The sequence below is a fragment of the Peromyscus eremicus genome, chromosome 3 (assembly GCF_949786415.1).
Source record: "Peromyscus eremicus chromosome 3, PerEre_H2_v1, whole genome shotgun sequence".
Lineage (NCBI taxonomy): Eukaryota > Metazoa > Chordata > Mammalia > Rodentia > Cricetidae > Peromyscus > Peromyscus eremicus.
The window spans coordinates 131595257-131622020 of NC_081418.1; the positions used below are offsets into that span (position 1 = coordinate 131595257).

General features: G+C 48.8%; 1 protein-coding gene across 1 annotated transcript in view; it reads right to left on the reverse strand.

Moving 5' to 3' along the window:
• The window catches only part of B4galnt3 (beta-1,4-N-acetyl-galactosaminyltransferase 3), a 106530-nt gene that overhangs the window by 6834 nt on the left and 72932 nt on the right, over positions 1-26764 (reverse strand). Inside the window, exons 3-15 of the mRNA XM_059256871.1 lie at positions 25642-25719; positions 18244-18339; positions 17717-17807; positions 17229-17329; positions 16757-16824; positions 15432-15510; positions 15257-15323; positions 9051-9194; positions 8015-8124; positions 7068-7168; positions 6769-6830; positions 4991-5759; positions 673-989 (exon numbers count right to left, since the gene is read on the reverse strand). Of these exons, the coding sequence (XP_059112854.1) occupies positions 673-989; positions 4991-5759; positions 6769-6830; positions 7068-7168; positions 8015-8124; positions 9051-9194; positions 15257-15323; positions 15432-15510; positions 16757-16824; positions 17229-17329; positions 17717-17807; positions 18244-18339; positions 25642-25719 (2083 nt within the window). The remainder of the gene's footprint in view (positions 1-672; positions 990-4990; positions 5760-6768; positions 6831-7067; positions 7169-8014; positions 8125-9050; positions 9195-15256; positions 15324-15431; positions 15511-16756; positions 16825-17228; positions 17330-17716; positions 17808-18243; positions 18340-25641; positions 25720-26764) is intronic.

The window sequence follows — 26764 nt, forward strand, 5'->3', positions numbered from 1 at the left end:
AAAGGCGAACATCTCTCAGCTCTGACTCAACTCAGGAGTCCCATCAACCTCTGCCAGGGGATAATGCAACTCCAGGAATCATTAGCATGAAGCACAGAGACCCTAGGGAGGGGCAGGGCTCACCAGCCCCTTCTACAGCTCCCTGAATACCTCCCAGGCAGTATCTGGGAGACAGTCGTGGGCAGGACTCATGGCAGCAACCCTGCCCAGCTTTAACAGACATGCTACCTATCCGTCTTACTCCCACCTTTCATCTCTTCTCCTTCATTCTTACACACTGTCTCGTGTTTTCCTTTCTCACTGGAAAAGACCACTCTAGGGCTGGAGGTGCCGCTCCACGCCTTGCTTAGCCTGTGCCAGGCCCTGGATTTGATCTCCGGCACCACAAAGAATAACCAAAACAAAACCCACTCTGTATTATACCCTCACTCTTATTTCTTCAACAACAACCCAAGTTGACGCTCACACCCAACCCTGAGACCTAGCAGGACAGAAAGCAGTGATCTCAGCTCCACTGTTCGCTAATGGCACAACAACAGTTCAACCTGTTTTCTTTTGCGTTTTTCCTCAGTGGTGAGGTGGCTTCACTCACAAATCCTTGGGAGGTCAAATCAAGGAAAAAGACCCATTGCTCGTGGTGATCGTCAAGACCCCCATTCTGCTAAAGCTTACCAGGCACAATGAAGTGGACCACAGCTCGATGGTTCCAGGAGAAACCTTGGGGCCAGCACAGCTTTGGCTCTGGATCCTGGACATTCAGCACGTGTCTGCGACGCCGGCGTGGGCTCCAGACCAGGCCCTGCAGGTTCCGGGCTTCGGCGTCCTCCCCACCGGTGCTGTCACTCCCCCGCCAGCCTCGCGTGGACACGTACTCTGAGAGGCGCACCAGGCGCTGGCCTTCCAGCAGCTCAAGCTCCAGGAGGTAGCGCCCTCCACGCAGCCGGTCCTGGCGCTTCTCCACATTGACGATGCGCTGCAGCTGGTATCTCCTGAGGTACAGAGGGTGCTAGAGTGAGCGGAGGGCGTGTGGCAGAAGCCTGCGGGCCAGTCGGCAGGAGGGCCTAGCTTCATCTTTGCTCTGCAGTTGGTTAGCTGTAGAGGCTCATGTAAGAGATACAACCTCCCTAAGACTCACTCCTTCATCTTTAAATGTAGAATGGTTTTTAAGGCCTTTTATAGCACTAAGACTCAATACAAGGGGTCTTGGGACAGATTCCTTGAGAAATTGACCCACATTAAGGGAAAACAACAACAACAACAACAACAACAACAACAACAACAAGTTGGGCAGTGGTGGCATGCGCCTTTAATCCCAGCTCTTAGGAGGCAGAGACTGGTGGACCTCTGTGAGTTCGAGGCCAGCCTGGTCTACAATAGAGTGAGTTCCAGGACAGCCAGGGCTACACAGAGAAACCCTGTCTAAAAACAAAAAAAAATATGGATACAGGGACTGGACAGAAAGCTCAGTGGTTAAGAGTGATTGCTATTCTTTCAGAGCACCTGAGTTGGGTTCCCGGCACCCACATCAGGTAGCTGACAATCATCCAGCCCCAAGGCATCCGATAGGCTCTTCTAAACACTGAGGACATCTACACTTATACATGCCCCCCCCCCATACACAAACAATTTAAAATAAATCGTGGGTCTGGAGAGATGACTCCACAGTTAAGAGCACTGGCTTCTCTTCCAGAGGACCTGTGTTGGGTTCCAGCACCCACATGGCAGCTGATAAACATCTGTAAGACCAGCCACAGGGGACCAAACACCCTCTTCTGGCCTCTGCAGGCACTGTACACATGTGATTCACAGACACACGTGCAGGCAAAATACCCATGCACATAAAATAAAAATAATGGTTAAAAACGTTTTAAATAAAAATGAATCTTAAAAACAAAACAAAACAAAAAAACAGGATTCACGTATTTGCTGCCTCCAAGAAGCACACCTCTCCATCAAATAAAGACACTACCTTAGGGTGAAAGGATAGTAAAGGTGCTCTGAGCAAATGAACTAGAAAACAGGTGTAATATTTTATATATATATATATATATATATATATATATATATATATATATATATATATAATATAATATATGCTGTCAGAAGAGACAAAGGTCACTTTGATTAAAGGAAAAATCCACCAAGAGGATACTACAATTTTAAGCACACTCACCCAACACAGGGTACTCAAAACAACAACCCACAGATGTCGATCAATGGAGGAGACGAGTGAACCTGGAAATAAGTCAAGCATTTCCAGCCAACTGGTTGGCAGCAAAGGCAGCAGAGCATGCCTTGTCTAGGGGACAGTGCCTTCTGAAAGCAGAAACTGCATACGCAGAAGACTAGAACGAAGCCCACATTCACTCAAAAATCAACTTAGTCAGTCTCAAACATTTCTATTTAGGACCAGAAATGATGGTACTGCTAAAGAAAACACCCAGGTAATGAATGCTTCAGGACATTCCTCTGGGCAGAGACTGTCTGGACCAGCCTCAAAGCTCAGACAACAAAAAGCCAAAGTGAACAAGTATTGCCCCGCCAAACTAGAGGAAGCAGCACACATCCAGGTGAACGGAGATCTCACAGCTCTCCCTGTCTCTGTCCACCAACGCGGGGATTACAGGCATGCAATGCCATGCCAGGCTTTATCTCAACTCAGGCCCTGGTTTTCACGGTAAATGCTCTTGCCCACTGAGACATTCTCTCTATCTGGAAACAGATAGCTACCCTTTTCAAAGATAACAAAGTATACAGTGAGGCACGACCTACATTCCAGGCCCACATGGGCTCAAGACTTCATCTAAAAAACAAAACAAAACCCACCAAAAGCCAGGTGTCTGCTTATAATTCCTGACTTTGGGAGGCAGAAACAGGAGTTCTGCTTATGAGTCCAAGGCTAGCCCCATCCAAATAGTGAGTTCTAGGCCACAGACAAAAACAAAAAGTCAGGCATGGTAGCACATAAGGCTGTAATCCTAGCATTTAGGAAAAGGACACAGGAGGGCCACCAAAAAACAAAAACAAAAAACAAACCAAGGCTGGCCTAGTCAACACAGTGAGACTCTATGTCAAAAAACCCTCCAAACCAAACAAGATCCAAAAGTGGGGGTAGATGGGCTAGAAAGATGACTTCATGGTTAAGAGCACTTGACCTTCCAGAGGACCTGGGTTTGCTTCCCAATGCCCCACGGTGGCTCACAACTATCCATAATCCCAGTTCCAAAGGATCTAGCACCCTCTTCTGGCTCCTTAGGGTACTAGGCGCATACACAATGCACTTACATACAGACAGATAAAACACTCACACATATAAAATAAATAAATCTTTTTTAAAATGGTTAACAAGTATATGAAAAAAATATTCAGTATCACTAACCATCAGGGTAAGATCAAAATGATACCATTTCACCCCAGCAAGATTGACAGCTGTCAAGATGACTAAAATAAAATAACAGAGTTACAGCCATTAGAGAGAGGAGGATGCAGATGAACAGTGACTCTCTTCCACATTGGTGGGAGTGTAAGTTTGTACAGCTACTAAAGGAAAAAATCACAGAGGTCCCTCAAAAAACTACAACTAGAGTTACCTATGATCCAGCTATCCTACTATCCAAGGAACAAAAGTTAGCATGCTAAAGTCACCCGCCCTCACGTGCGCACCACAGCTCCAGTCACAAGCGCCAAAGCGTTTACCCATAAGCGAATGAGTAAGCAACATTGGTTACATATAGGATGTAATATTATCTAGCCATCAACAGCAGAATCCTTTCACAGCAGTGTGGATAGAATTGTAGGACAAATAACTTAGGCACAGAAAGGTGAATACCATGTGTCTTCATTTGTATGTGGAAGCAATGAAGGTCTCTCAGGGAAGCACGGAGTAGAACAGTGGGTACCAGAGCCTGGCAAGAATGTGTGGGTGGGAGGAGCAGAGGCAGGACAGTTACAGGTGCAGGATGCACTTGGGTAGGTGGGGCAGCTCTGCTCTATAGCACACTAGGTAACCACGGTGGGAAGGAATTGTTCAATCGTAACTAGCAGGGAGGGCCTTTTCCTCTCCTCTCCCTTCCCTGTCCTCAGGTCGTGAGGTGCAGGCCTGTAAGCCCAGCTCCTCTGGAGGCTGAGGCAAGAGGATCTCAAGTTCCAGGCCTGAGTTAACCATGAATTCAAGGTTGGCCTCAATAACTCATTGAGACCCTATTTTGAAAAGAAAGAAAAGGAAAGGGCTGGGGACATAGCTTCGTAGGGCAGCACTTGCCCAGCTGGTGTGGGTGCAGGAACCCAAGCTAACACGAAGGGGATGGAAATGCCCTGGGTGATTAGCCACTAGTGACGGCTCAACTCTACTGGGAAGGTACTTTTAAAACCAGCATATTGGCCAGGCGGTGGTGGCGCACGCCTTTAATCCCAGCACTCGGGAGGCAGAGGCAGGCGGATCTCTGTGAGTTCGAGGCCAACCTGGGCTACAGAGTGAGTTCTAGGAAAGGCGCAAAGCTACACAGAGAAACCCTGTCTCAAAAAAAAAAAAAAAAAAAAAAAAAAAACCCAGCATACTGAGTTTAATAGTATGTGAATTTTCGCTGAAAAGATCTTGATTGACTAAACAAGTGAATGTATAAAGGAAGAGACAGTATAATGAGGAGGGGGAGGACCTATGAGAGACAGGAAAGCGGGAGAGGTGAGGGAGAGCAGAGCTCTAGCCACGCCCTCTAACCCCCATCTGAGGCTGTGGCTGATGTTTTCAGCCTGCTTTGCACGCTTCTCTCTTCCCAAGCTTTTTCTCGGAGGGCAGATGCCATCTACCGAGCCTTGCTAGTCCTCAGCTCAGCCAGGGTGAAGCCACGCAACCTTCTCACACCCCAGAATACCAGCAAAGGTCCGCTACTCCTGCAGCAGGAACCCTGCTTTCAGTCCGCAGGTCAGGGCCTCCTGAAGACAGCGTTACCATATACCCCAGCCCCAGCCCCAGGGAAGCCCTTTACCTTACCCCCGGGTCCTCTGGCTGAGCTTTCTCAGGAAGACCCGTGTGACTTCCAGGGCCTCCTGCTCCGGAAGCAACAGGTTGCCAGATGTGTTACAGCTCAGATCAATCCAGTCAGTCCTCAGGGCTTGGAAGTCGAGGTTCTGAGCACTGAAGGTCTGGCCCCAGTTCACCACTGGGTCAAACACAGGTACGTATTCGAACACCTCACTCACATCTTCTTCCTCTTCTTCTTCCACCTCTTCCTCTTCCTCCACTTCTCTTTCCTGGCCTGCTGCTACCACCACGTCCTCCTCCCCATGCCAGCCCCTGCTGGGGGCCTGGGGTTCCATCCTGTCACCCCTTCTCTGCTCAGCAATGTAGGACTCCACTTGATTCAGCCACTGAGACTGCTCAAGCGTCTTCCCGGGACTGTCCCCAGTGGGTCTGGCTCTCTGAAGGAGAGGCAGGTTCCTCAGGGTCCCCTTGTCAGAATGAGATAAATCTTGGCTGGGCACAGGACTACTTTTCGCCTTCCTTTTCTCTGGCTGCTGGCCTGGGCTGTCACTAGTCCTTGTTGGAAAGGGAGGTGTAGAGTTCCGCTTGGAAAAAGGTGCCAACAGGCCACTCTGTGGGTGAGCCAAGAGCTTCCGGAGGTGGTAGTCAGTGACACCCAGCCCTGGGGTGGAAGTAGTCCTTTGTTTTCTTCCTTGTGTCCCAGGATCCTGGTCTTGGGAGGCAGGGATTTCCTCTGCTTCTTCATACTGGGATTCTTCTAGAAGGCCATCCTCAAAACCTGTTAAGAATCATCCCTCATTTCAGGAGTTTTCAATTCCTCCCCAAAGACACAAAACGGCAGATGGTTACACATGTGACATCCCGAGGGGTCCAGGTGGGGGCCGTTTGTTGAGTGACCCTGCACAAGTTACTCCACCTCAGTTACCCCCTGTTTTGTTATCTACATCAAGGCTGACAGGCAGCATGGTGGTGTAGGCCTGTAATCACAGCACTTAGAAGGGAGAGACAGGAGGATTGTCACAAAGTTGAGTCTAGCCTAGGCTACACAGCAAGTTCCAGGCTATCCTGAATGCCACGGTGAGACCTTGTCTTAAAAAAAAAAAAAAAAAAAAAAAAAAAAAAGCAAAAGCATATATGCAAACAAAGGAAAGCTTTAAAAAAATCAAAACAAAACACAACCACTTAGAAGATTGTAAGCCGGGGGCTGGAGAGATGGCTCAGAGGTTAAGAGCACTGACTGCTCTTCCAGAGGTCCTGAGTTCAATTCCCAGCAACCACATGGTGGCTCACAACCACCTGTATCAAGATCTAGTGCCTTCTTCTGGCCTGCAGTCATACATGCTGTATACATAATAAATAAATAAAAATCTAAAAAAAAAAAAAAGAAGATTGTAAGCCCAGTGATATAAAATACCTTATAAGCACCAGCACCATTTAGGACTCAACAAGTGAGCTCAGCCATACCCTGTCCCTCATGAAGGAAGGCCACAGCAAGACAGGGTTTCTCTATAGCATGCTTCCCAGCAGGGTAGAGAGCCAGGGTCCCACGGGCACCCACGTCTCCAGCTGCCCCAGTTCGTGAGAAGCATCACTCTCTACGTGGACTGAAATGGAAGGCGTGGGTACTGCTCTGCTCCCTGGATTGTGATGAGGGGATCCGATCAGGGGGGGTTGCATGCTAAGCTCCTCCGGTGCAAGGCTGAGTGATTAGAATGTTCCCTAAAAAGAGACCACCACCACCCGCAGCTAGGTGCGCTCTGACAGCCTTAGCTGCACTGCCTCTGTACCTGGCTGCTCCAGGCCCTGCTTCTCTGGCTTGTCCATCTTGATATACTCCTGGAAGCTGGACCTGTAGGAGGAAGGACATGTGGATGGGCACCGGATTCCTCACAGATTCTCCCTGGGAGGGAGTGGAGAAAGGAGCTGGAACAGTATGTTCTGGGCAGGAATACCCACACATGTGCGTGTGAGGAGGGCCCAGGACTCCTCAGTGTGGAGGGGCCGGCCCTTCCAGCCTAGGCAGCTCTCCTGACTCCCACGGGGCCCCCTGAAAGTCCCTCCACTTGCCCCATCCAGTGCCACACACCTGTCCTGGTCATAGGCACTTTCATGGTAGAAGCATTTATTATGGGTCTCCATGTGGCTCAGGCGGGTGTAGTCGTTGGGATAAACAAAGGACAGATGAACCTGGAAGCAGAGAAAACAGGGCATGCATGAGAGGGAGACTCCTGGGGAGGACGCGGCCTGCCTGGGTTGAGCCGCACCGGACCGGGGGAGGGGCCACGGTGCTGAATGTCACACTTAGTAACTCTTGACTCATCTTCTCACGGCTGCCCTTGTGGGCTCCTCCCTGGGCCATCTGTCCCCCTTAGTTGTCACCAAGACCATTTCCTCTTCCCTTTGCCACCTGACCCCCCCCCCATCTTGGAACCTCTCTCTATCCACTCCCTCTCTCAGCGCTGAGTCCTTTCTACACTCCATTTCCTGTGCTCTTGAACACAGCCTGAGCTCACCGCCACCAAAAACGTCCTCAATTATGGCCCGCACTCTCTGGCCTGGCCATGACTCTTGACCACTTCCTTCAAGCCTCCAGTCCTCTATCTTCATCTCTAGACCTGGGTGTATCACGTTCTTTCTGCTCCCTCACCCTCCACACAGATAAAGCTACCACCCACATCTAGTACATTTTCCCAAGCATCTTGTCTGTGAGTTTAAAATGCCACTGGCTACCCAGTTGCCGGGACTGAGCAGGCAGGACAGGGTCTGTGTGGCCCTTGGAGCAGAGTCACCAGGCTGTAGGACGGGGGGAAGAGACAGATTCGAAGGCAGAGCATCTATCTGCAGGTTCTGCAGGACGGTTCACCCTAGTGAGCCCATCCAGGGATGCAGCCCAGGGACCTGAGAGGCCATCCTGTGTGCTGGGCTAGGACACAGGAAGCACAGAGTCAGCTTTGGTCCATCTCCCATCCCCCACACCCCCCGCCACAGGCAACAGGCCTCTCCAGTCCTCCTTGGTCTAGGGACGTGACTTACAAAGCGGAGGCCCTGATAGCGCTGCAGGGGGAGTCCATCCACCAGGTAGCTGGGTTTGTAGGGACAATCGGGCAGGACATGGCGCAGACGGGACTTGGGGATGAGCGGCACTGAGAACAGAAGGGAAGAGGAGGATTGAAGTGTGTGAAGAGGTGAGAACACAAACATGTGAGGGCCACAAAGGCCTCTGGCTGAGGGAGAGACCTGGTGTCCTCCACCAGAGCAGCCTCCAATTGCACTGTAGTCACTGGTGACAGCTGTGGTCCCAATCCATGTCTATCGGCTGAGGCTGTCACCACAGGAAGAGAACTCCAAGACACAGGGACAGTACAACTGGATCACTGTCTAGCGACACTTCAAGAGGCCACAAGGCTCCACCTCAGCATACTTCCCTTAGCGGATTCCCTTCCTTCCTCCCGCTGTCCAGTTTTCACTACTTTTTGGTTTTGTTTTTCTGAGATAGACAGGGTCTGCCATGGTCACAAGGTCAGGATCTTCCTGCCCCATCCTCCTGACTGCTGGGACTGCAGATAGGTGACACATCTGGCCACCGCCTTCTTTTAAAGGGAAGGAAAGGGGCGCACCATCAGCTTTTAAAATGTAGACATGACCAGCTGGGGATGCACTCCAGGCTAGAGCACAGGCTCAGCTCAAGGTCCCAGACTCCGTCCTCAGCATCGAAAGACTAACATAGTCATTCCTTACTGGATGATAAGAGCTGGGATCCATAAAGAGGCTGACATTTGTGGCCATCTAGGACTGTGTGAAGACATCTGAATCTAATTCCATTTCTGGTCTTGGGTGTTGGTTAGACAATGTCCACTCTATAATGATTTGTGAAATCATAAAACTGAACATAAACGCTCTTGTAATTTTGGTATGTATGCTATGTTTTACACTTCAAATGGGGAAAAAGATTTTGTGACTTTGGGGCTACTGTAGCATAGACAGGTCCTCTGAGTCCTTTTCATCAACACAGAGAACCTGGCCGGTGTAGACCCTCCATGTGGTGATCAGAATGTGACCAAGGACTTACCTCTATAGAGGGTATCCCGAGGGTCAGGCCGCAGCATGTCAGCTGGGGGCTGCTCATCCCTGGGAAGAGTGTTGGAGGAGCTTACGTGGCTGGCTGCTGTCTGTGGGATGTGGCCCACCTCATCCATCCTTAGGATGGTCTCATCTGTGGCCAAGGAGGAGAGAACAGCAGGAAGCTGTAGGTCCTTACAGAACCGAGTGTGTTCTGCGGGGCGGGTAGGGCTCAGGCATGGCCTCTTTTTCCTTCAGGTAAAGTCTGAGCTGTGCGGAGCCCCTGCCCTCAGATGCTCAGTCACTTGTGGATTTAGCCGGTTCATTTTGAGCCTGCTTCACCTCATGGCCAGCACACACCATGATTTTGCATAGACTAGAAAAAGATACCTCCTCCCCCAAATGCTTTACTGCTGACCTGACAGAAATCTACACTCAGCCATATTATTTACTTTCACTTAGTGTACACCTACGTAGTACTTCTTGGGCATTCCTGGCAGTGCTGGGGTTTGAACCTGGGCCTTCTCTGGTAAGACAGAAAGATGTTACCACCCATGCAATCTAGTTCCAGCCTCCAGCGTGGGCAGCCTATCATATACCATCTGTGAGTACCATGTGAACATGGTGAACCAGGCTCCCCTAGGCATCCACAGTACTATAGTGGTCCTCCTTTATCTCCACTCCCCATTAGCTACAGTACTGCTTAGCACAGCTGAGACTAACCTCAAATCTGCTCACACCACCTCGCTCTTCTCCAGCCCACAGCTTAAGCTGGTGGTCAAGTGCCCACATGGGGTGGTGTAACTGAGTGGGGGTTGTGAAAAAAAATGTGTCAATAGTAAAAGGTTTCTGGTTATACCACACAATATTAGTCTTGTTCTGAACATACAATATGAGGCCTTTGCTGCTGTGGGATGTTGTTTTGTATGCTGTGAATATGTGTTGCTCTGATTGGTTGATAAATAAAACACTGATTGGCCAGTAGCTGGGCAGGAAATATAGTCAGGGCAAGCAGACAAGGAGAATTCTGGGAAGAGGAAGGGCAGAGTCAGGAGTCGCCAGCCAGACACAGAGGAAGCAAGACATTAAGGCAGAACTGAGAAAAGGTACCAAACCACGTGGCTAAACATAAATAAGAATTATGGGTTAATTTAAGTGTAAGAGCTAGTCAGTAATAAGCCTGAGCTAATGGCCAAGCAATTATAATTAGTATTAAGCTTCTGTGTGATTATTTTATAAGCAGGCCATGGGGCTGAGGAGGCCTGGCAGGACCGGAGAAACTTTCTGACTACATTTGGCACTCACCATTGGGCATTGATCCACATAGACCTAAAAAAGCTTAAGATTCTGAACGCACAGAAACGGAGCCACACCAGGCTTCCTAGTCTCACAGTCTCATGCCAGCAGTAGCATAGACACTTGTCTCCTAACAGCTGACTGTGAGATGGAGCTAGACACCAGCCGCCATGAGCTAAGCAGCGTGGCCTATTCCCACCACAGTGCACAGAGGCATCTCCAAGCCCCGCAGCACACTGTGTGGTGGATTTAGCTTTTGCTAGTACAGGAAAAAAAAAAAAAAAAGATGTTTCTGGGCTACATGCTGCTGGATGGAGGCATGGACCCACTGCCTCCCAGAGTCAGCGGTGAGCATGACTCCCAGAGCTGGAGGTGAATTACCTCTGCCATGTTGAAAAGGTGAAATGGGCGGAGTCAGCTGCTGCTTCAGTATTAGCCACTCAGTTTAACAATTTAACATCTCTCCTGGTCAGAGAAGCATTATAGATTCACAATAAGTCAGATTCAGATGGAATAAACCTCTTAACGGGTTACAATGTTTGTAAAAATGTACGTAGCTTAAAAGAGAGAGAAAAAGGAACATATGCAATTATATAAAAAAAAAGTAGTTTTAAAAAATAAAGTCTTTAAAGAGAAAATAAAAATAAGCCTCTGTGTGATTATTTTATAAAAGGCTGTGGGACTGTGGGTGAGAGATTTGTCCCAACCATGGGCCAGGAGGGACACAGGAAATCTTCTGACTACACTTTGCCACACACCTAGCAATGCCAGTGAACAATCCCTGAAACACCTTGGCTCAGGTTCAAGACTACTGTATGCTATGATATGGTGTTTTTAATGTGCACATGAAGTTTTACATTCTTATAGAAACGTAACAGATTAATGACAGAAAACAAAAACATGAGCATTTTGAAAAGCTGTTAAGTGAATTTTGGCTTAGAATTAGGACAGAATTTCCAGGATGGCCCTTAACATAATTTCTAGTTTGTACCACTTATGTATTCTGAAAATGGTGATCTCAGCAATGATTCATGCAAAGCAGTGCTCTCAGCACTGGTGATTATAAAATTAAAATATTGATCAAGGGGCTGAGGATAGGGCTCAGTGAGTAAGCGTGTCTGCTTCACAAACATGACTTTAAACCTCAGAACCCACATCAAAGCTGGGCACAGCCTGTAGTCCCAGTGCTGGGGAGCAAAAACAGGTAGATCCCAGGGGCCCACTTGCAGCCAGCCTAGTCAAAACAGTGAGCTTCAGTTTCACTGAGACCCTGTCTTACGGGGATAAGATAAAGAGCAATAAAGCAGGGCACCTGGTGTCCTCTCTGGCCTCTGCACATGTGCCCGGACACATGCGCACACGCACACATGCATACACATACAATATCGATTACTTGAAATAAACTGGAAGATGCTCCATATCCTACGGATCAAATATTCAGCCAAAGTTTAATCTTTTAAATAAATGTTTTTGGTTTTTTGAGACAGGGTCTCACCATGTAGCCCTGGCTATCTTTTAACTCACTATATAAACCAGACCTTGGGGGTTGGAGAGCTGGCTCAGAGGTTAAGAGCACTGGCTGCTCTTTCAGAGGTCCTGAGTTCAATTCCCAGCAACCACATGGTGGCTCACAAGCATCTGTAGTGAAATCTGGTGCCCTCTTCTGGTGTATAGGCATACATGCAGGCAGAACAGTGTATACATAATAAATAAATAAATCTTAAACAAAACAAAACAAAACAGGTCTTGAACTCACAGAGACCCTCCTGCCTCCAGCTCTTGAGTGCTGAGATTAAAGGCGTGCACCACCACATCTGGCCCAAGGCTTATTTTTATTTGTTTGTATGTCTGTCTATGTGAGTATATGCCATATGGGCTGGTGCCTGCAAAGGCCAGAAGAAGGCATCAGAAGTCTTGGAGCTGGTAATGACAGGTTAACTGAGCCCTACCTGATGTGTGTGCTGAGAACTAAACTCAGTCTCTGAAGAGCAGTATGAGCTCTTTTTGTTGTTGTTGTTGTTGTTGTTTTCAAGACAAGGTTTCTCTGTATAACAGCCCTGGCTGTGCTGGAACTTGCTTTGTAGTCCAGGCTGGCCTTGAACTCACAGAGATCCACCTGCCTCTGCCTTCTGAGTTCTGGGATCAAAGGTGTGCACCACCCACCAAGCTCATAAGTGCTCTTTTTTTAAAAAAAGCTTATTTTATACTTTTAAATTTTATTTTATGTGTACGAGTGTTTTGCCCAAATCTATGTATGTGCTCCATGTGCTTGCCTGGTGCCTACAGAGATCAGAAGAGGACATCAGGTCCCTTGGAACTGGAGTTAAATATGATTGTGAGCCACCATGTAGGTGCTGGGGACTGAACCTAGGTCCTCTGCAAGAGCAACAAGTAAGTGTTCTTAACCACTGACCCATCTCCCCAGAACCAAGATTTAATTCTTTATGTAAAAATAAAGCATAGATATTTCATTAATGCGCAAATTTTCTTTTGTCTTTGATAAATGGTATTTCAAAAGCATTATTTTTAAATGAATTCCCGGGGCTGGAGAGATGACTCAGAGGTTAAGAGCACTGGCTGCTCTTCCAGAGGTCCTGAGTTCAATTCCCAGCAACCATATGGTGGCTCACAGCCATCTGTAGTGAGATCTGGTGCCCTCTTCTAAATAAATAAATAAATCTTTAAAAAAATTGAAAATGAATTTCCATATGATTTGTTATCAGTAAATGTTCAGTGTGTATACCTACTTTATGGACCCATACTCCAGGAGTTGTGTGCAGATTTCTCAGGCTAAAAGGGATTACTGTTGGGAGATGTTTAAGAAATTCCGCTCCAGAGAGACCCCAGGGGAGCTGACTGCCTGCCTTTTCCTTCTGCCCCCTGGGTTCTGTCTTCAGCCGCAGATGTTATCTCAGATGTGTGGATTCTATCTACTCTTTTTGTTTTGTTTTGTTTTGAAGAGAGGGTTTCTCTGTGTAGCCTTGGCTGGGCTGGAACTTGCTTCTATAGACCAAGTTACAGAGATCCACCTGTCTCTGCCTCCTGAGTGCTGGGATTAAAGGCGTGTGCCACCACCGTCTGGTTCTACTTTTTTAATGTATTTATTTTATGTTTATGAATGTTTTTCCTGCATGTCTACCTGTACCATGTGTGTGCAATGCCTGTGGAAGCCAGAAGGGGGTGTCAGGTCCCTGGAACTGGAGGAAAGGATTGTTGTGAAGACACTATGTGGATGCTGGGAATTGAAAATGGCGCCTCTGTAAGAATAACAGGTGCTCCTAACTACTGAGCCGTCTGTCCAGCCCCCAAATCTGTGGGTTCTGACATCCAGCAGCTCACAGCTTGTCCCTTCTGCTCTGCACCTCTTACTTTGACCAACAACAACTTCCGGCCTCTCCTGGGAGCCCAGATGGTCCTTCCCCATCTTCTCTCCTTCAGCACACTCACTTTCCTGTCTCTCTGATCTCACTTTCCTGTTCTTCCCCAGGACTTGCTACTCACCATACTCTTGCCATGGAAGCCTAAAGATGCTATTTGTTGTTTTTCAAGACAGGGTTTCTTTGTGTAGCTCTGGCTGTTCTAGAACTTGCTTTGTAGACCAGACTGGCCTTGAATTCACAGAGATCTGCCTGCCTCTGCCTCCCAAGTGCTGAGATTAAAGGTGTGCGCCACTGTCGCCCAGCTAAAGATGCTATTTTTAATTTTAACTCTTTTCTGTACTGAGGATGGAAACCAGGGTATTGCATGCGCTAGACAAGTATTCTACCACCAAGCCACACCCCAGCACATTTATTACTATTATCATTATTACTACTACTACTAGTACTACTCTATGTAGCCCTGGCTGTCCTGGAACTTGCTCTGTAGACCAGGCTGGCCTCAAATTCACAGAGATCCTTCTGCCTCTGCATCCAAGTGCGGGGAATAAAGGCATGCGCCACCATTGGCTAAAAATACATTTTTTTTTTTTTTTGGTTTTTTGAGACAGGGTTTCTCTGTGTAGCTTTGTGCCTTTCCTGGAACTCACTTGGTAGCCCAGGCTGGCCTCGAACTCACAGAGATCCACCTGCCTCTGCCTCCCGAGTGCTGGGATTAAAGGCGTGCGCCACCACCGCCCGGCTAAAAATACATTTTTAATTAAAATAGAATTACATTCCCATTCGTTCCTCCCTTCAGGCCCTCCCAAGACCTCCATTCTCAAATTGACAGCCTCTTTGTCTTTGATTATTATTGTTACATTCATACATATACATACATACATATATATATATATATATATATATACAAATATAACATGCTGAGTCTGCTGTCAAGTGAGCCTCATGGTCCCAGAATCCCTTGTAGTTATATTCAAAATGTTAGGCATGGGTGGGCAAAGGCATTTTTCGGAGGTAGGGCTCAGAGAGGTTCTAGCAGGTTCTTTTTGTTTGTATTATTTTTCTTTTTATATTTTCTTCATACATACATACATATATTATACATTGAACATATTTCCTCCAGAATGCCCCCACTCTCCCTTTTTTCTCTTTGTGTCTATTTTTAAGTCCCCATGGGATAGCCTTGACTATACATATGATCCTCCTGCCATAGCCTCCTTAGTGCTGGCAACACTTAGACAGCCTGGTCTACAGAGCAAGTTCCAGGACAGCCAGGGCTACACAGAGAAACCCTGTCTTGAAAAACCAAACCAACCAACCCAAAGCCACCACACCTGTGTCTAGCATGTTCTTAAACAGACCTCTGACCCTGGAGAGTGAAGACCCCTATTTGTAAGGTCCCCCAGGCTCTTATCCTCTCTGGACCTACTTCACACCCATGTTCTAAGAAGCAGAACTTTATCTCCACCCCTCCAACCTCACCCTGGGCCACACTCTCCTGACTGGAGCCCCAGGCGCTCCCAGGCAGGCAGAGCCTACTCACTTGTGAAGAGAGACAAGGAAGGGGAGTCGATGATGGTGAACTTGGCTCCAGGGTCATTGCGTCTCCACTAGAATCAGAGGAAGGGCACAGATGTTGGAGATATGGGGAAAGGAATGCTGGGAAAGGTGGGGTTGGGGGTTGGGCTGGAGGGGAGTGGGATGAAGCAGTCACTCACCGCAACCTCCACGTGGTCGGTACCCTCACCATTCTGCTTGTGCAGAACCTCAAAGTAGTACCTGAGGGAGGCCGACAAGCTGGCAGAAGGAGACAGGAAATGGGATTCTCCTCAGCTGGTCCCCTCGGTCCACATCTCCCACCCAAAAGCTCCCTGGTGCTCCTTTCTCTTTCCAAGAGCTTGCCATTTAACTATACCCACCTACCCCTGACAGCTGACCTCGGCTTTCTTTCTGCAAGGGCCAGATATAAGTGGTTCACAAGTCAGTTGGGGACCCAGGAAAAGAGCACTCAGAGTCAGGCCTTAGTGAGCAGTTGCTGCACGCCAGGACCATCCTCTGCTTTGACGGACACTCCTTGGCTGTAAGGAGACGGCACCACACTCTTTAGTAATTTGCCCAACGTCACCCAGGTAGTAAGCAGTGGAGTTGTAATTTGGACCAGGCAGCCTTGCTTTAGGGTCCATGCCAACCACTGAGAGGACTCAAGAGTGTTCACACTAGTGCTAGCCCGCAGCAAGGGCTCTTTGCAAACTAGGTCTGCTCAAGGCAACCTCTAGCCAGCATATGGCCTCGCCTGTGACTGTGTCAGCCACCAGGTGGCGGGCTGAAGCTGGATTAAGTTCACAGCCCAACTCTTAAGGCCATTCCCGCTGCTGCTGCGGGCTGGAAAAGGTTTGATTTCTCCAGGATCACTTCAAAGTCATTCTTCCAGTTCCCTGTAGGGATCCTCTCTTAAACCCCAGAGCAACCACTAGGCAGTCGTTATGTGTGAGAGCATTTCCAGGTCTGGAGAAAACGGGAAGGCAAGGACGGGTAAAAAGGAGACCTGTTTTCTAATCTTGAGTGTCACTCAATATCTGTGTGGCCTGCCATCAGTCACAAAGCTTCCCTGGGCCTCAGTGGCCTCATCTAAAAGAGAGATAGCTTAGAAGTTAAGAGTGAGCACTGCTCTTGCAGAGGACCAGGGTTTGGTTCCCAGCATCCACAGGGCAGCTTCCAACCACCTGTAAAACCAGTCCCAGAGGATCCAATAATCCTTCTGTCCTCTGAGGGTACCAGACCCACACATGGTACACCCATATACGTGTAGGCAAAACACACTCATTAAAAAAAAGAAAAAGAGTCTAGAAAAGCATTTATAAAATGAAGGGCAGGGCAGATGGCTTCTGTTTAGGCAGACCGTGTGGACAGGCGCTCAGGCACAGTAACCCTGAGCAGCAAGCTGGTGGAGATGGTGAGGAGGGGCCCTCCCAGCTCTCTCATGCTGGCAGGCCTGGTGCTGAAGGGGCTCACAAGAGTATGGGTGGTAACCCTCCCCACTCACCTCACTGGCTTGGAAATTTGACTCTGAAATTTCCCAAACTCTCCGGGGGCTGTCCATTCCTTTCCTGTCTAGAAGTGTGGGGAGAGGGGAGGGAAGGAGAGAGAGGGAAGGAGAGAAGATAGGGGAAGAAAGGGAGAGGAGGGGTGAGAGAGAGAGAGAAGACGGAGTTAGGGAGGATGGCTAGCCAACACACATCTGCTCCCACTGGTGGAAGAGAGCCTTCCCACAGGCAATCAGCCCAGCATGAATCTTCAGCATGGGGCTAAGGGACCGTGGACCCCAAAAGATGTATGTGGCTGGGCCCCCACTCTGCCCACATCTCGCATGCCCTCTGCAGAATAGGGCAGAGCTGAGGGGCAGCGTGTGCGGTTTCTGTCTCTTCTTCACATCAGCGATGCTAATGGTCAAAGCGGCTCCCAATAGTCCCCTATACCACATGACTGACTGCCTCCAGGGGCCGAGCTGACCCTACCTTGCCCACACTGGCCAGCAGCTGAAGGCCTGAGACCTGGTCATCGCGACTCAGCCAGAATTCAGCGTTATCATCGGCAGCGATGGCAAACTGGATCTTCCCTGGGCAACGGCAGAGTATCTGGGTCAAGGAGGGCCTTGGCACCAGGGCTGAAAGCCTACATTATGCCTGGGCATTAATTCCCTTCACTTATAGTGCCTTACTGCCTCCCACCTTTACATGGGGGACAGGGAACCTCTACATTCTGGGGTAGCAATATGAAGATGGGAAAGACTTATGAAGACCAGCCAGTTCCAGCTGCAAGAGAGAGAGGCAGCAGCCTGAAGATACTGGATGAGAGTTCACCATGCCTCAGTTTCCCCTCTCCCTTAATGATGGGCTAACAGGGGCTCACTGCAGGTATATTTCCTAGTTCGGGCGTATGTTTCCAGGACCTCCCTGAAGAACTCAAGAGCAGGAAGAAGGATGAGGCTTTAGGGCTGCCTCACCATCGGTAAAAGGGTGCAGATAGCCAAATATGCGGAGACCATAGTTGGTCCACTTGGGGGACACAGCCAGCTTCCTCAGGGTTGTGCGGATCTATGTCGAGAAAGATGAACTGTTGTTACTCAGAATCAGGAAGAAGAATTTAAGGAATTTGAGTTTGAGCCTCTCAGGGCTGGTGGGAAGACCAGGAGGGGAACAGGAGATGAGACACTAGGGATGTGGCGTGGTGTGTGGCATTCAAGACAAGTGTCAGGTCCCACTCAGCTCTTGCACATCTGTACAGGTTGGCCCTGGATAAATACCAAGAGAGCCTAAACCGAAACGCCACAGAACAGCAGGTGGCAAGAGGCTTAGGAAGGAGAAGACAAGAAAGATATTCTCAACAGAGGACGAGGGAGCCGGAGAGACCAGGGGAATGATATAGACTGTAGCGGACTGAGAAGGGGCCGGGAAGGAGGCATGGGGAGGATGAGATGGAGGAGACACAGATGATCTGGGGATGATGAGCAGACACCCCACAGGCACTTACATGGGGGTACAGTGGGAAGTGCAGGTTCCTCCTGAGCTGTTGGATGGAGCTGCCACACCAGTCTTCAAACACATGCAGGTTGGCATGGCCCCGGAACTGTGTGGAGCAGAGAAGGGACGGTGAGTGAGCTGGAGCAGCCTACACACTCCGCCCTGCGAGGGGAGTTCCAGGGCAGAGCACGCAGACGGGCAGTGCTTCTTGCACAGTCTATGGAAGGCTGGGCTCCCAGCCTGTGTGTGGTGCTACTGGGAGATGGTGGAACCTTTAGGAGGTGGAGACATTGCAGGGGACAATTAGGTCACTGGGATGTGCCCCTGAAGGGGATATTGGGATCCCAGCTACTTTCTGTCTTACTTGATTTTCTAGTCCTTTGCCACCATGATGTACTAAGTGCCAGAAGCCCAAAGCAGCTGGGCCAAGCGAGCCTAGGATTAAACCTCTGGAACCATGAGCCAAAGTGATCCTTTCCTCTTTGTGAGTTGGGTATCTCAGGCACGTGTGTCACGATGGAAAGCTACCACCAGCCCCATGGCCTGACTCTAAGGATGGGGTCATATATGCACACATGCCTACACATACACACAGCACACTCCTCATTCCTTCCAGGCAGGAAGGGAGCTGCCTTGTATCCCGCAGGCGTGGGAGAGGGGCATAACAGCCGTGGCAAAATGGCGGGGGAAGTAGGAGGGGCTTGGCTAGGTTCCAGCCAAGGGCTTGCCCACCACGCCTCCCCTGCTCCCCATGGAAGGCCCTGCAGCAGTCTGCCTGTCAGGAAGTCTTATCTACACAGTAGTCTTCCCACTCTGGCTGGGGGAAGCAACTGAGGAAGATTATGGAGGTCTCTGGGCCCCCCTCCCCCACGCCAGGCGGTGCAGCACCAGGGGCCTCCTGCAGCCCACAGGCTCTTGGCAGCACTACATTGGCAGAAGCAGAAGTGTCTGCCCTTTCTCTGTCCCTCTCTGCTGTGGCATCGGAGGGGGACAGGCCTAGGCCTGGAGCAGAGGCTCTCGCCGAAGGCAGCCATACTCCAGGCGAGTGGAGGGACCATGTTTAGGAAGGGAAGAGAAGCAGGGATACGGTCCCAGCTGACCCACAGTTCCACATTACTCCCGTCCAGTTCCTTCCACAGCCGTTTACCAGAGCTGAGCACACTCCACGTGGTGCCCCATCCACACACACAAACAGGTCCTGCCCTGCCCCCCACCCCCAGCTGGAGCTTGTCAGATCCAAAATCTGAGTCACTCTTAAGAAAAAAGTGGGCAGGAGTGGATGGAAGAGGCACCCAGACTGAAGGACTCCTTCTGGGTCCTCTGTGCAGTGATGCAGGATGGGGTGTTGGGAGGATGGCTCAGTTAATATAGTGCTTTCCACACAGGCACAAGGGCCTGAGCTCCATCCCCAGAAGTCACTGGAATTCTAACACAGGCAGGGGAGAGACAGGACGCCCCCTAGAGCTCTCTGGCCAGGCCAGTCCTAAATGGGCGAGCCCCAGGCCAATGAGACCTTATCTCAAAACTCAGGGTGGATGACACCAGAGGTTGTCTTCTCGTTCCCACAGGCACCAGCACACATGTACACCCCCAACACACAATCCTCTTTTTGAAAGAGGGGTGTGGGCACAGGGGAAGTGCTCTACAGGAATGCTGAGGGTCTAAGTCAGGCGCAATGATGGGCTTCACGGACACCGTCCCACTCTGGACCCTGAAGACAGAGCCCCCTTGTCACTCTCTAAGCCTTAAGTGCATTAGCTGGGCCAACACTTGGTATTGTAGGACCTTGGGAAGTAGCCATCACTCAGGGGAATGCAAGCAGGGGGCTGGGGTGGGTGAGAAAGTGTGTGGGCTGGAAGGTGGGAGGCGGGTTGCGACTTCGAGGAAGAGAAGAATGGGGACATTATGCTGCTTGAGGAAATTCCTCAAGTCCAGCTGAAAAGATTCAGTTGTCTCCTCCAAGTGGTCTGCCTCTTGGCCCTCCCCAGGAGACCTCCAGGTCAGAGAGCTCTGGTCCCCGGAAGAGCAGGGGACTAGAGGGTGAACACAGCCACCAGAGAGGTGTCTGTGTGAAACCTGGAGCTAGGATGTCAGCCTCAGCATGAGAATGGGTTTGGCATAAAAGCAGCTTTGGCCTGAGGGCAGGTAGACACCACCTCCCTCACAGCTTCTCCCCAGGCTATATAGCTTGGCCATGGGAGCCTGAGGTGCTATGGAAAGCCAGCAGGGCAGACCAAGAGTGAATGAGAGAATTAGCCCTTTCTTTGGGGTAAACCTCACCCAGCATTTGACTGAGTCTCAGACCTTTGTCCCCAACCTCTGGCTGTGGGGGTGTCTTGGAGACCTGCAGACACTGTCTTCCTCCCCAGACCCAGATTGACAACTACACCAGGATTTGTGTTACTCCATTTTAGGGATTTTGAACTAGCAAGGATGTGGCACTCTGGCACACCACCCTCTCCCTTTCTAGCATAGGCAGAAGGCCAGGAAGGGGAGAGTTTCCTCCAAGCTTTAGTTGGGATGGTCTGTAACCTGCAGTTAGCTGTAGTGGAAAATGTATCTATTGGATGTGACTCCCTGAGAACACACAGCAATTACCCTGTGGACATGGAGGGGCAGAAGGGAGTATTTAATAGAGTAAGGCCTGCCCCACTGCCGTCCCTTCCAATACCCCACCTCTGCCGGCCTCACTGGGCTGGCCAGGCCGGCAGCGCAGCATGTAGCCTGAGTGGATGGCAGCGTCTCCCCTGCACTGAGTCCCCTTACTGCCTCCAGGACTGTTCTGAAGCAGCTCAGCTGGTGTGACAGAGCAAGTCACTCTGCGGCTGAAACCCTGAGGTGGCTGCAGAATAAAACCTCACTGTGATCTTTACCACTGACCTGCCTGCCCAGCCCTCACCACACACCACACCCTCCCTGCCCTACCTACCCACATCTAACTTCCAGCCTTTGCCCCAAACCATCAACTCTCGACTTCCCACGCTTTCCCAAATATTGGTTCCTGATCAGGCCCTGTTTTTATTTCCCCACATGGCAGGCTCCTATTTATTCTTCAAAAGTTTTCTCAGACACTTGTGAGGCCCTCTGTGTCTGCCCTGGGAAGAGCTAAGAGCTCCTTCCCCTGTGTCCCCACGCATCTGAATTATCTGAATGAACAGATGCTTGTAGAAGCTGAATTCAGAGCAATACATTCTGCCCGAGTGCTACCTACCAGTGAATGCATTCACTGTGCAGAAAGATTAAGGAAGGTGGAGCGCAGCTCAGTGGTACAGCACTTCCCTAGGGAGAGGACGGAGTGGGGAGGGAAAGAGAGGGAGATAGACAGACGGACAGACACACACACACACAGAGCTCAAATCAAAGACCAAGACTTGAGAAGTGTAAAATGGTGTTACCTGTGTCTGGAGCTGTTGCAAAGGGACAGAGGGACAGTTTATACAGTGCTGCAGACTGAACCCAGCCAGGGGCTCTGTCCATGCTAGGCAAGTACTCTATCAACCAATTTATATCCCCAGCCCTGGTTTCCTTATCTATCTATCTATCTATCTATCTATCTATCTATCTATCTATTTATTTATTTTGCAGTACTATGAATTATATCTAAGGCCTCACAAATTTCAATGCTCTACCACTGAGTGACTGAGCCAGAAAGTCCTAGAGTCTTTGATGACATAAAACTCTATTAATATACCGAAAGTTACTGGATTGCACACTGTGAGTGACTTGTAAGGAACATGAACTAGATTTCAATGACATTTCTGTTGTTCTGTTTTGTTTTTGAGACAAGGTCTCAACATGTAGCCTAGGCTATTCTCAAACCCAGAGCAATCCACCTGCAGTGACAAGGGCCAGGGAGATGCTTTAGTGGTAAAGTGCTTGCCCCACAATCCAACACCCTGAGCTCCATCTTCAGCCACATAAAAAGCTGGGTGCGGTGGACCAAGTCTGCAATCCCAGCAGTCCTACTGTGAGATGGGAGAATCGCCCAGAGCTAGCCTAGAACACACTGTGCAGCAGAAACAAGAGACCCTGCCTCTATAAGGTGGAAGGTGAGAACTGATTCCTAAAAGTTGTCTTCTGCCCCCGCCGACCCCCCTCCCCCAGAAATAGTAACAAGCTGGTGCGGTGATACAAGCCTACAACCCTGAGGAATCACCGTGGGTTCTAGGATATCTTGAGCTAATATATAAGCTCTAAGCGGCTTTAGGCTTCATGTCTCAAAAACCCAAAACAAGGGAACAGGAGAAAAAAAAAAAAAGACAAAAAATCCTGAATCAATGTGTGGGGCTCTGGATTAAGTGCTGGAAACAAAATAAATCAAAAACCTTGAGTCTATGGCCTAGGCCTATCCACAGGCGAGAAGCATCGCCTACCAAAGTTGGATAGTAACATGAACACTGTGACTTGCTTAGGTCAGCTGTGTTCACCAAGCTTCTCGCTTGTAATTATTTTTGTTTTGGGGGTACACCCAGGTAGACAGAGTGTACCAACAGACCTGCACACTGACCAACAGATGAACTGGCTGGCACTGGAGTTTGCTAGCGGACATGGAAGTTTTAAGACAGCTACTCCATGCACCCAGCCCCAGCTGTCCAATCCGCTTAGTCCTCTCTCACACCAAGGACAGCAGCTAAGGCTGCTGCCTCTTCAAATGACTCTGGCCTCAGAGCAGACAGGCAAAGCCTGAGATGGGGAAACAAAGAAATGTCTCGACTTTTAGTCCTTGTTCACTTAGGATAAGGCTCTCCACTAACTCTGCAACTTCTCGGACACACTGACTACAAAGGGGTGAGTACCCTAATCTGAGAGCCACTGAGCTGGGCACACAGAAGTCCCCATAACGGGAGGGACAGGAAGCTGGGCTGGAGTGGATGCTACTCATCTTGGGAAATCAAAGATTCCTTAAAGGTCTATAGAGATTGAGGATTTTAAATCTTTTAATGTTTAAAGATGAAATCCATGGAATTCAGTCATTTTACCACTAAAAGGTCACACAAATGTACTAAGATACCAATTATTTCTTTAAAAAGGTCAATCCTGGCCGCAGTGCTCGGTAGACAGAGCCTGGCTCTGTGAGTTCCAGGCCAGCCAAGACCTCTTTTTCTCAAAAAAAAAAAAGTCAATTCCAGGACAGATATGGTGATGGCACATGCCTATAATCTCAGCATTCAGGAAGCTGTGGCTGGAGGGTCATAAATTTCAGGCTAGCCTGAGAGACCCTATCCCCAAAATGACAGAGAGAGAGAGAGAGAGAGAGAGAGAGAGAGAGAGAGAACACAAATGAGAACATGGCTAGAGGTGGAGGCACATGCCTGTAATCCTAGCACTTGGGAGGTGAAGGCACAGGATTAGGAGGAGTTCAAAGCCATTCTCAACTATACAGTGAGTTCAAATTCAGCCTTGTCTCAAAAATAAACAAGCCGGGGATGGTGGTGCACACCTTTAGTCCCAGCACTGGGGAGGCAGAGGCTGACGGATTTCTATGAGTTCAAGGCCAGCCTGGTCTACAGAGTGAGTTCCAAGACAGCCAGAGTTGTTACACAGAGAAACCCTGTCTCAAAAAAAAAAAAAAAAAAAAAAGAAAAAGAAAAAAAGAAAAAGAAAAAAGACAAAAAAGGAAAATGAACCAAGCTGCCCTTAGAGAGAAGGCCAGATTACCAGGACCAACCGATCTTTAAAGCACGGCTCAGCATACTCTCTCCATTGCCTGATGATGTCACCTAGAACAACTATGCCAGCACTGTAATCCATCCTCACTCTGGGCTTTAAAAAGAGGCAGTCTCATAGAGCAGAGGAGCTAACATTGTCTCTTTTTCTCTTGCCCTTGAGTGGGTGGGTTGTAAACAAAACCACCCAAGCTGCAAGATCTATCTGTAATAGGAACAATAAAGACAATAGACGGCCCACACTGCACAGCTAAGAGAAGTAGTCTCTACCACAGGCTCCAGGATGGAGACCCTGGGTTCTAAACACACTGTAAAATATGATTCCCCAAAGCACCACACTATTCCACAGTTCTGGTACAACCATGTACTCAAGGTAACTTGTACATGCTCACCAAAAAAAAAAAAAAAAAGAAAAGAAAAGAAAGAAAATACTATCAATGCCTATTAGTAAATACATCATGATGGCTGGGATTTTGTAGAGAGACGGGCTGTTTCTTTTCCGTGCAGGCTCAAGCGATTGCTCAGCTGTGCCAGTACACCTGGTTGTGATTTTTGGTCCCATAATAACTGCTTTCTGAAGCAGATTCCTAATGCATGTTCCTTTAGAACATTGGTAGTTCAGAGTATTAACAGGCACTCACGGAAAAGGCAATTCAGGGGCAAATAAATTTGGGACATGCTGAGCTAAACCAGGCTAAACAGATTTCCCCAGGACTTCTCAGAAGCTTTCATATGCTAATGTGAATTTCCAAGAACAGTTGTCCTGCAAAGTGGGTTTTTGATTTGTTTGGTTTTTTTTTTTTTTAAGTTTATTTAACAATGAATTCCTTTCTTCCTGGAATATCTTATAGAACTTAATGGTTTGAGAGAGCACTCCTGGGGAAGTTGTTATCTTTAAGACTTGGGATTGGCAAGGCCGTGAAAGTCATGTAACTTCCCCAAATACTGTTTTCCCACCTATAAAATAAGCATAACAACTGTTACTGTTTGGATCTACAATGTCCCTGAAATGCCCACAGGGTGCAGTGCTATTGTGGATAGGTGGAAGCTTTAAGAGACAGAACCTAAAGGATAGCTGGGCGGTGGTGGTGCACACCTTTAATCCCAGCACTCGGGAGGCAGAGCCAGGTGGATCTCTGTGAGTTTGAGGCCAGCCTGGACTACCAAGTGACTTCCAGGAAAGGCGCAAAACTACACAGAGAAACCCTGTCTCGAAAAACAAAACAAAACAAACAAAAAAAAAGAGACAGAGCCTAAAGAAAACAGGTCCTGCTGCTGGAGGGGTATTAGGGCCAGGCCCTTCCCCTCTTTATTTATTCCAGGCATCCTGAAGCTAGGATAATCCTCCTCTAGCTCTACCTCGATGTGCTGGGCTACAAAGGCCCAAAGCAACAGGCCCAAAGAACCATGACTGAAAACCCCTGAAACTGTGAGCCAAACCGGGAGTCCACTGTGCCAGGCATTTGCTATCGTGACAGAAAGCTGAGTTAACGCAATGACACTACCTTACAGGAGCAAGATAGCTGTAGTGAGTTGATATGCAGAGCTTGGCACCCACTAGGCCTGCAGCAAATGCTTGTGCTCTGTAATGGAGCAAATGCTTGTACTCTCTAATGGAGAAAAATCTAATGAGCCTAGAGGGAAACATTTTAGTACAGCAATAATCACAAGAGAGTTTTCGAGATTTCTGTGTTTCATCGGTTTAAGCTTCTTGAAAGACCAGGATCAGTAGAGTTCCTTACCTCTGAAAGCCACGGGACGGGCTTGTTCCACTTCAGGTAGCTATTGTTCCTACTCCTACTTTGGGAAATTTCTTGGTCCTATCAGAACAAAGAATGAACTTGGTGAGTACATTGTTAAAAAAATTGGAGATAGGACAGCATTTGGGGCTCCTTGAAGATGCCCCTGGGGAAGTAGGGGGTCCTGGGACACAGTCCCTGCTCCGAGGAACCTTGTCAGCATTCAGGGGGCTGGAGAGATGGCTCAGAGGTTAAGAGCACTGGCTATTCTTCCAGAGGTCCTGAGTTCAATTCCCAGCAACCACATGGTGGCTCACAACCATCTGTAATGAAATCTGGTGCCCTCTTCTGGTGTGCAGTCATACATGCAGGGAGAACACTGTATAATAAATATTTTTTTTTTAAAATAGAGATTCTTTCATTCATTATTTACATCATATCCCCAAGAATATCTCAGGCTTGTCAACATGCACTCCTGAGGTCTGTTCACATCTCTGAATTTCTTCAACCTGCTCCATGAGAAAAAAAAACTGACCCTGGACCCACTTGGGACAGGAACTGTGACTTCTTATTCCTCCAACACCCCCTACCCCAAGTGCTATCTAGATTTGTCACTGGTCTCAACAAACAGGAGCCCCTCAAAGACACCCCAAGTCCTCGCTACGACATACATGTCTATAGATTTACTTTGGTCTCGCCTGGCTTTGAGGATCCATGTCTGTTTTTGGCTCAACTGTTGCAGGGGTGGGATTCCAAACTGGAATGGCCCTTAGTTTCCGTAATCTACCACCTGATAGCACTATAAGGAAATGTTCCATGACAAACTACACCCCAGCTGTTTGCAGGGAAGTGCATTGGTTTACTTTACCACCTCCGGCACTATTCATCAGATACAGTCCTGTCTCCAAGATAGATATGCTGGTTAATAGGCAGAAAATGCTCTGTGTGTGTGTGTGTGTGTGTGTGTGTGTGTGTGTGTGTGTGAGAGAGAGAGAGAGAGAGAGAGAGAGAGAGAGAGAGAGAGAGAGAGAGAGAGAGGGAGGGAGAGGGAGAGGGAAAGGGAGAGGGAAAGGGAGAGGGAGAGGGAGAAAGAGAGGGGTGAAATATGAAATCCAGGGCCTCACAT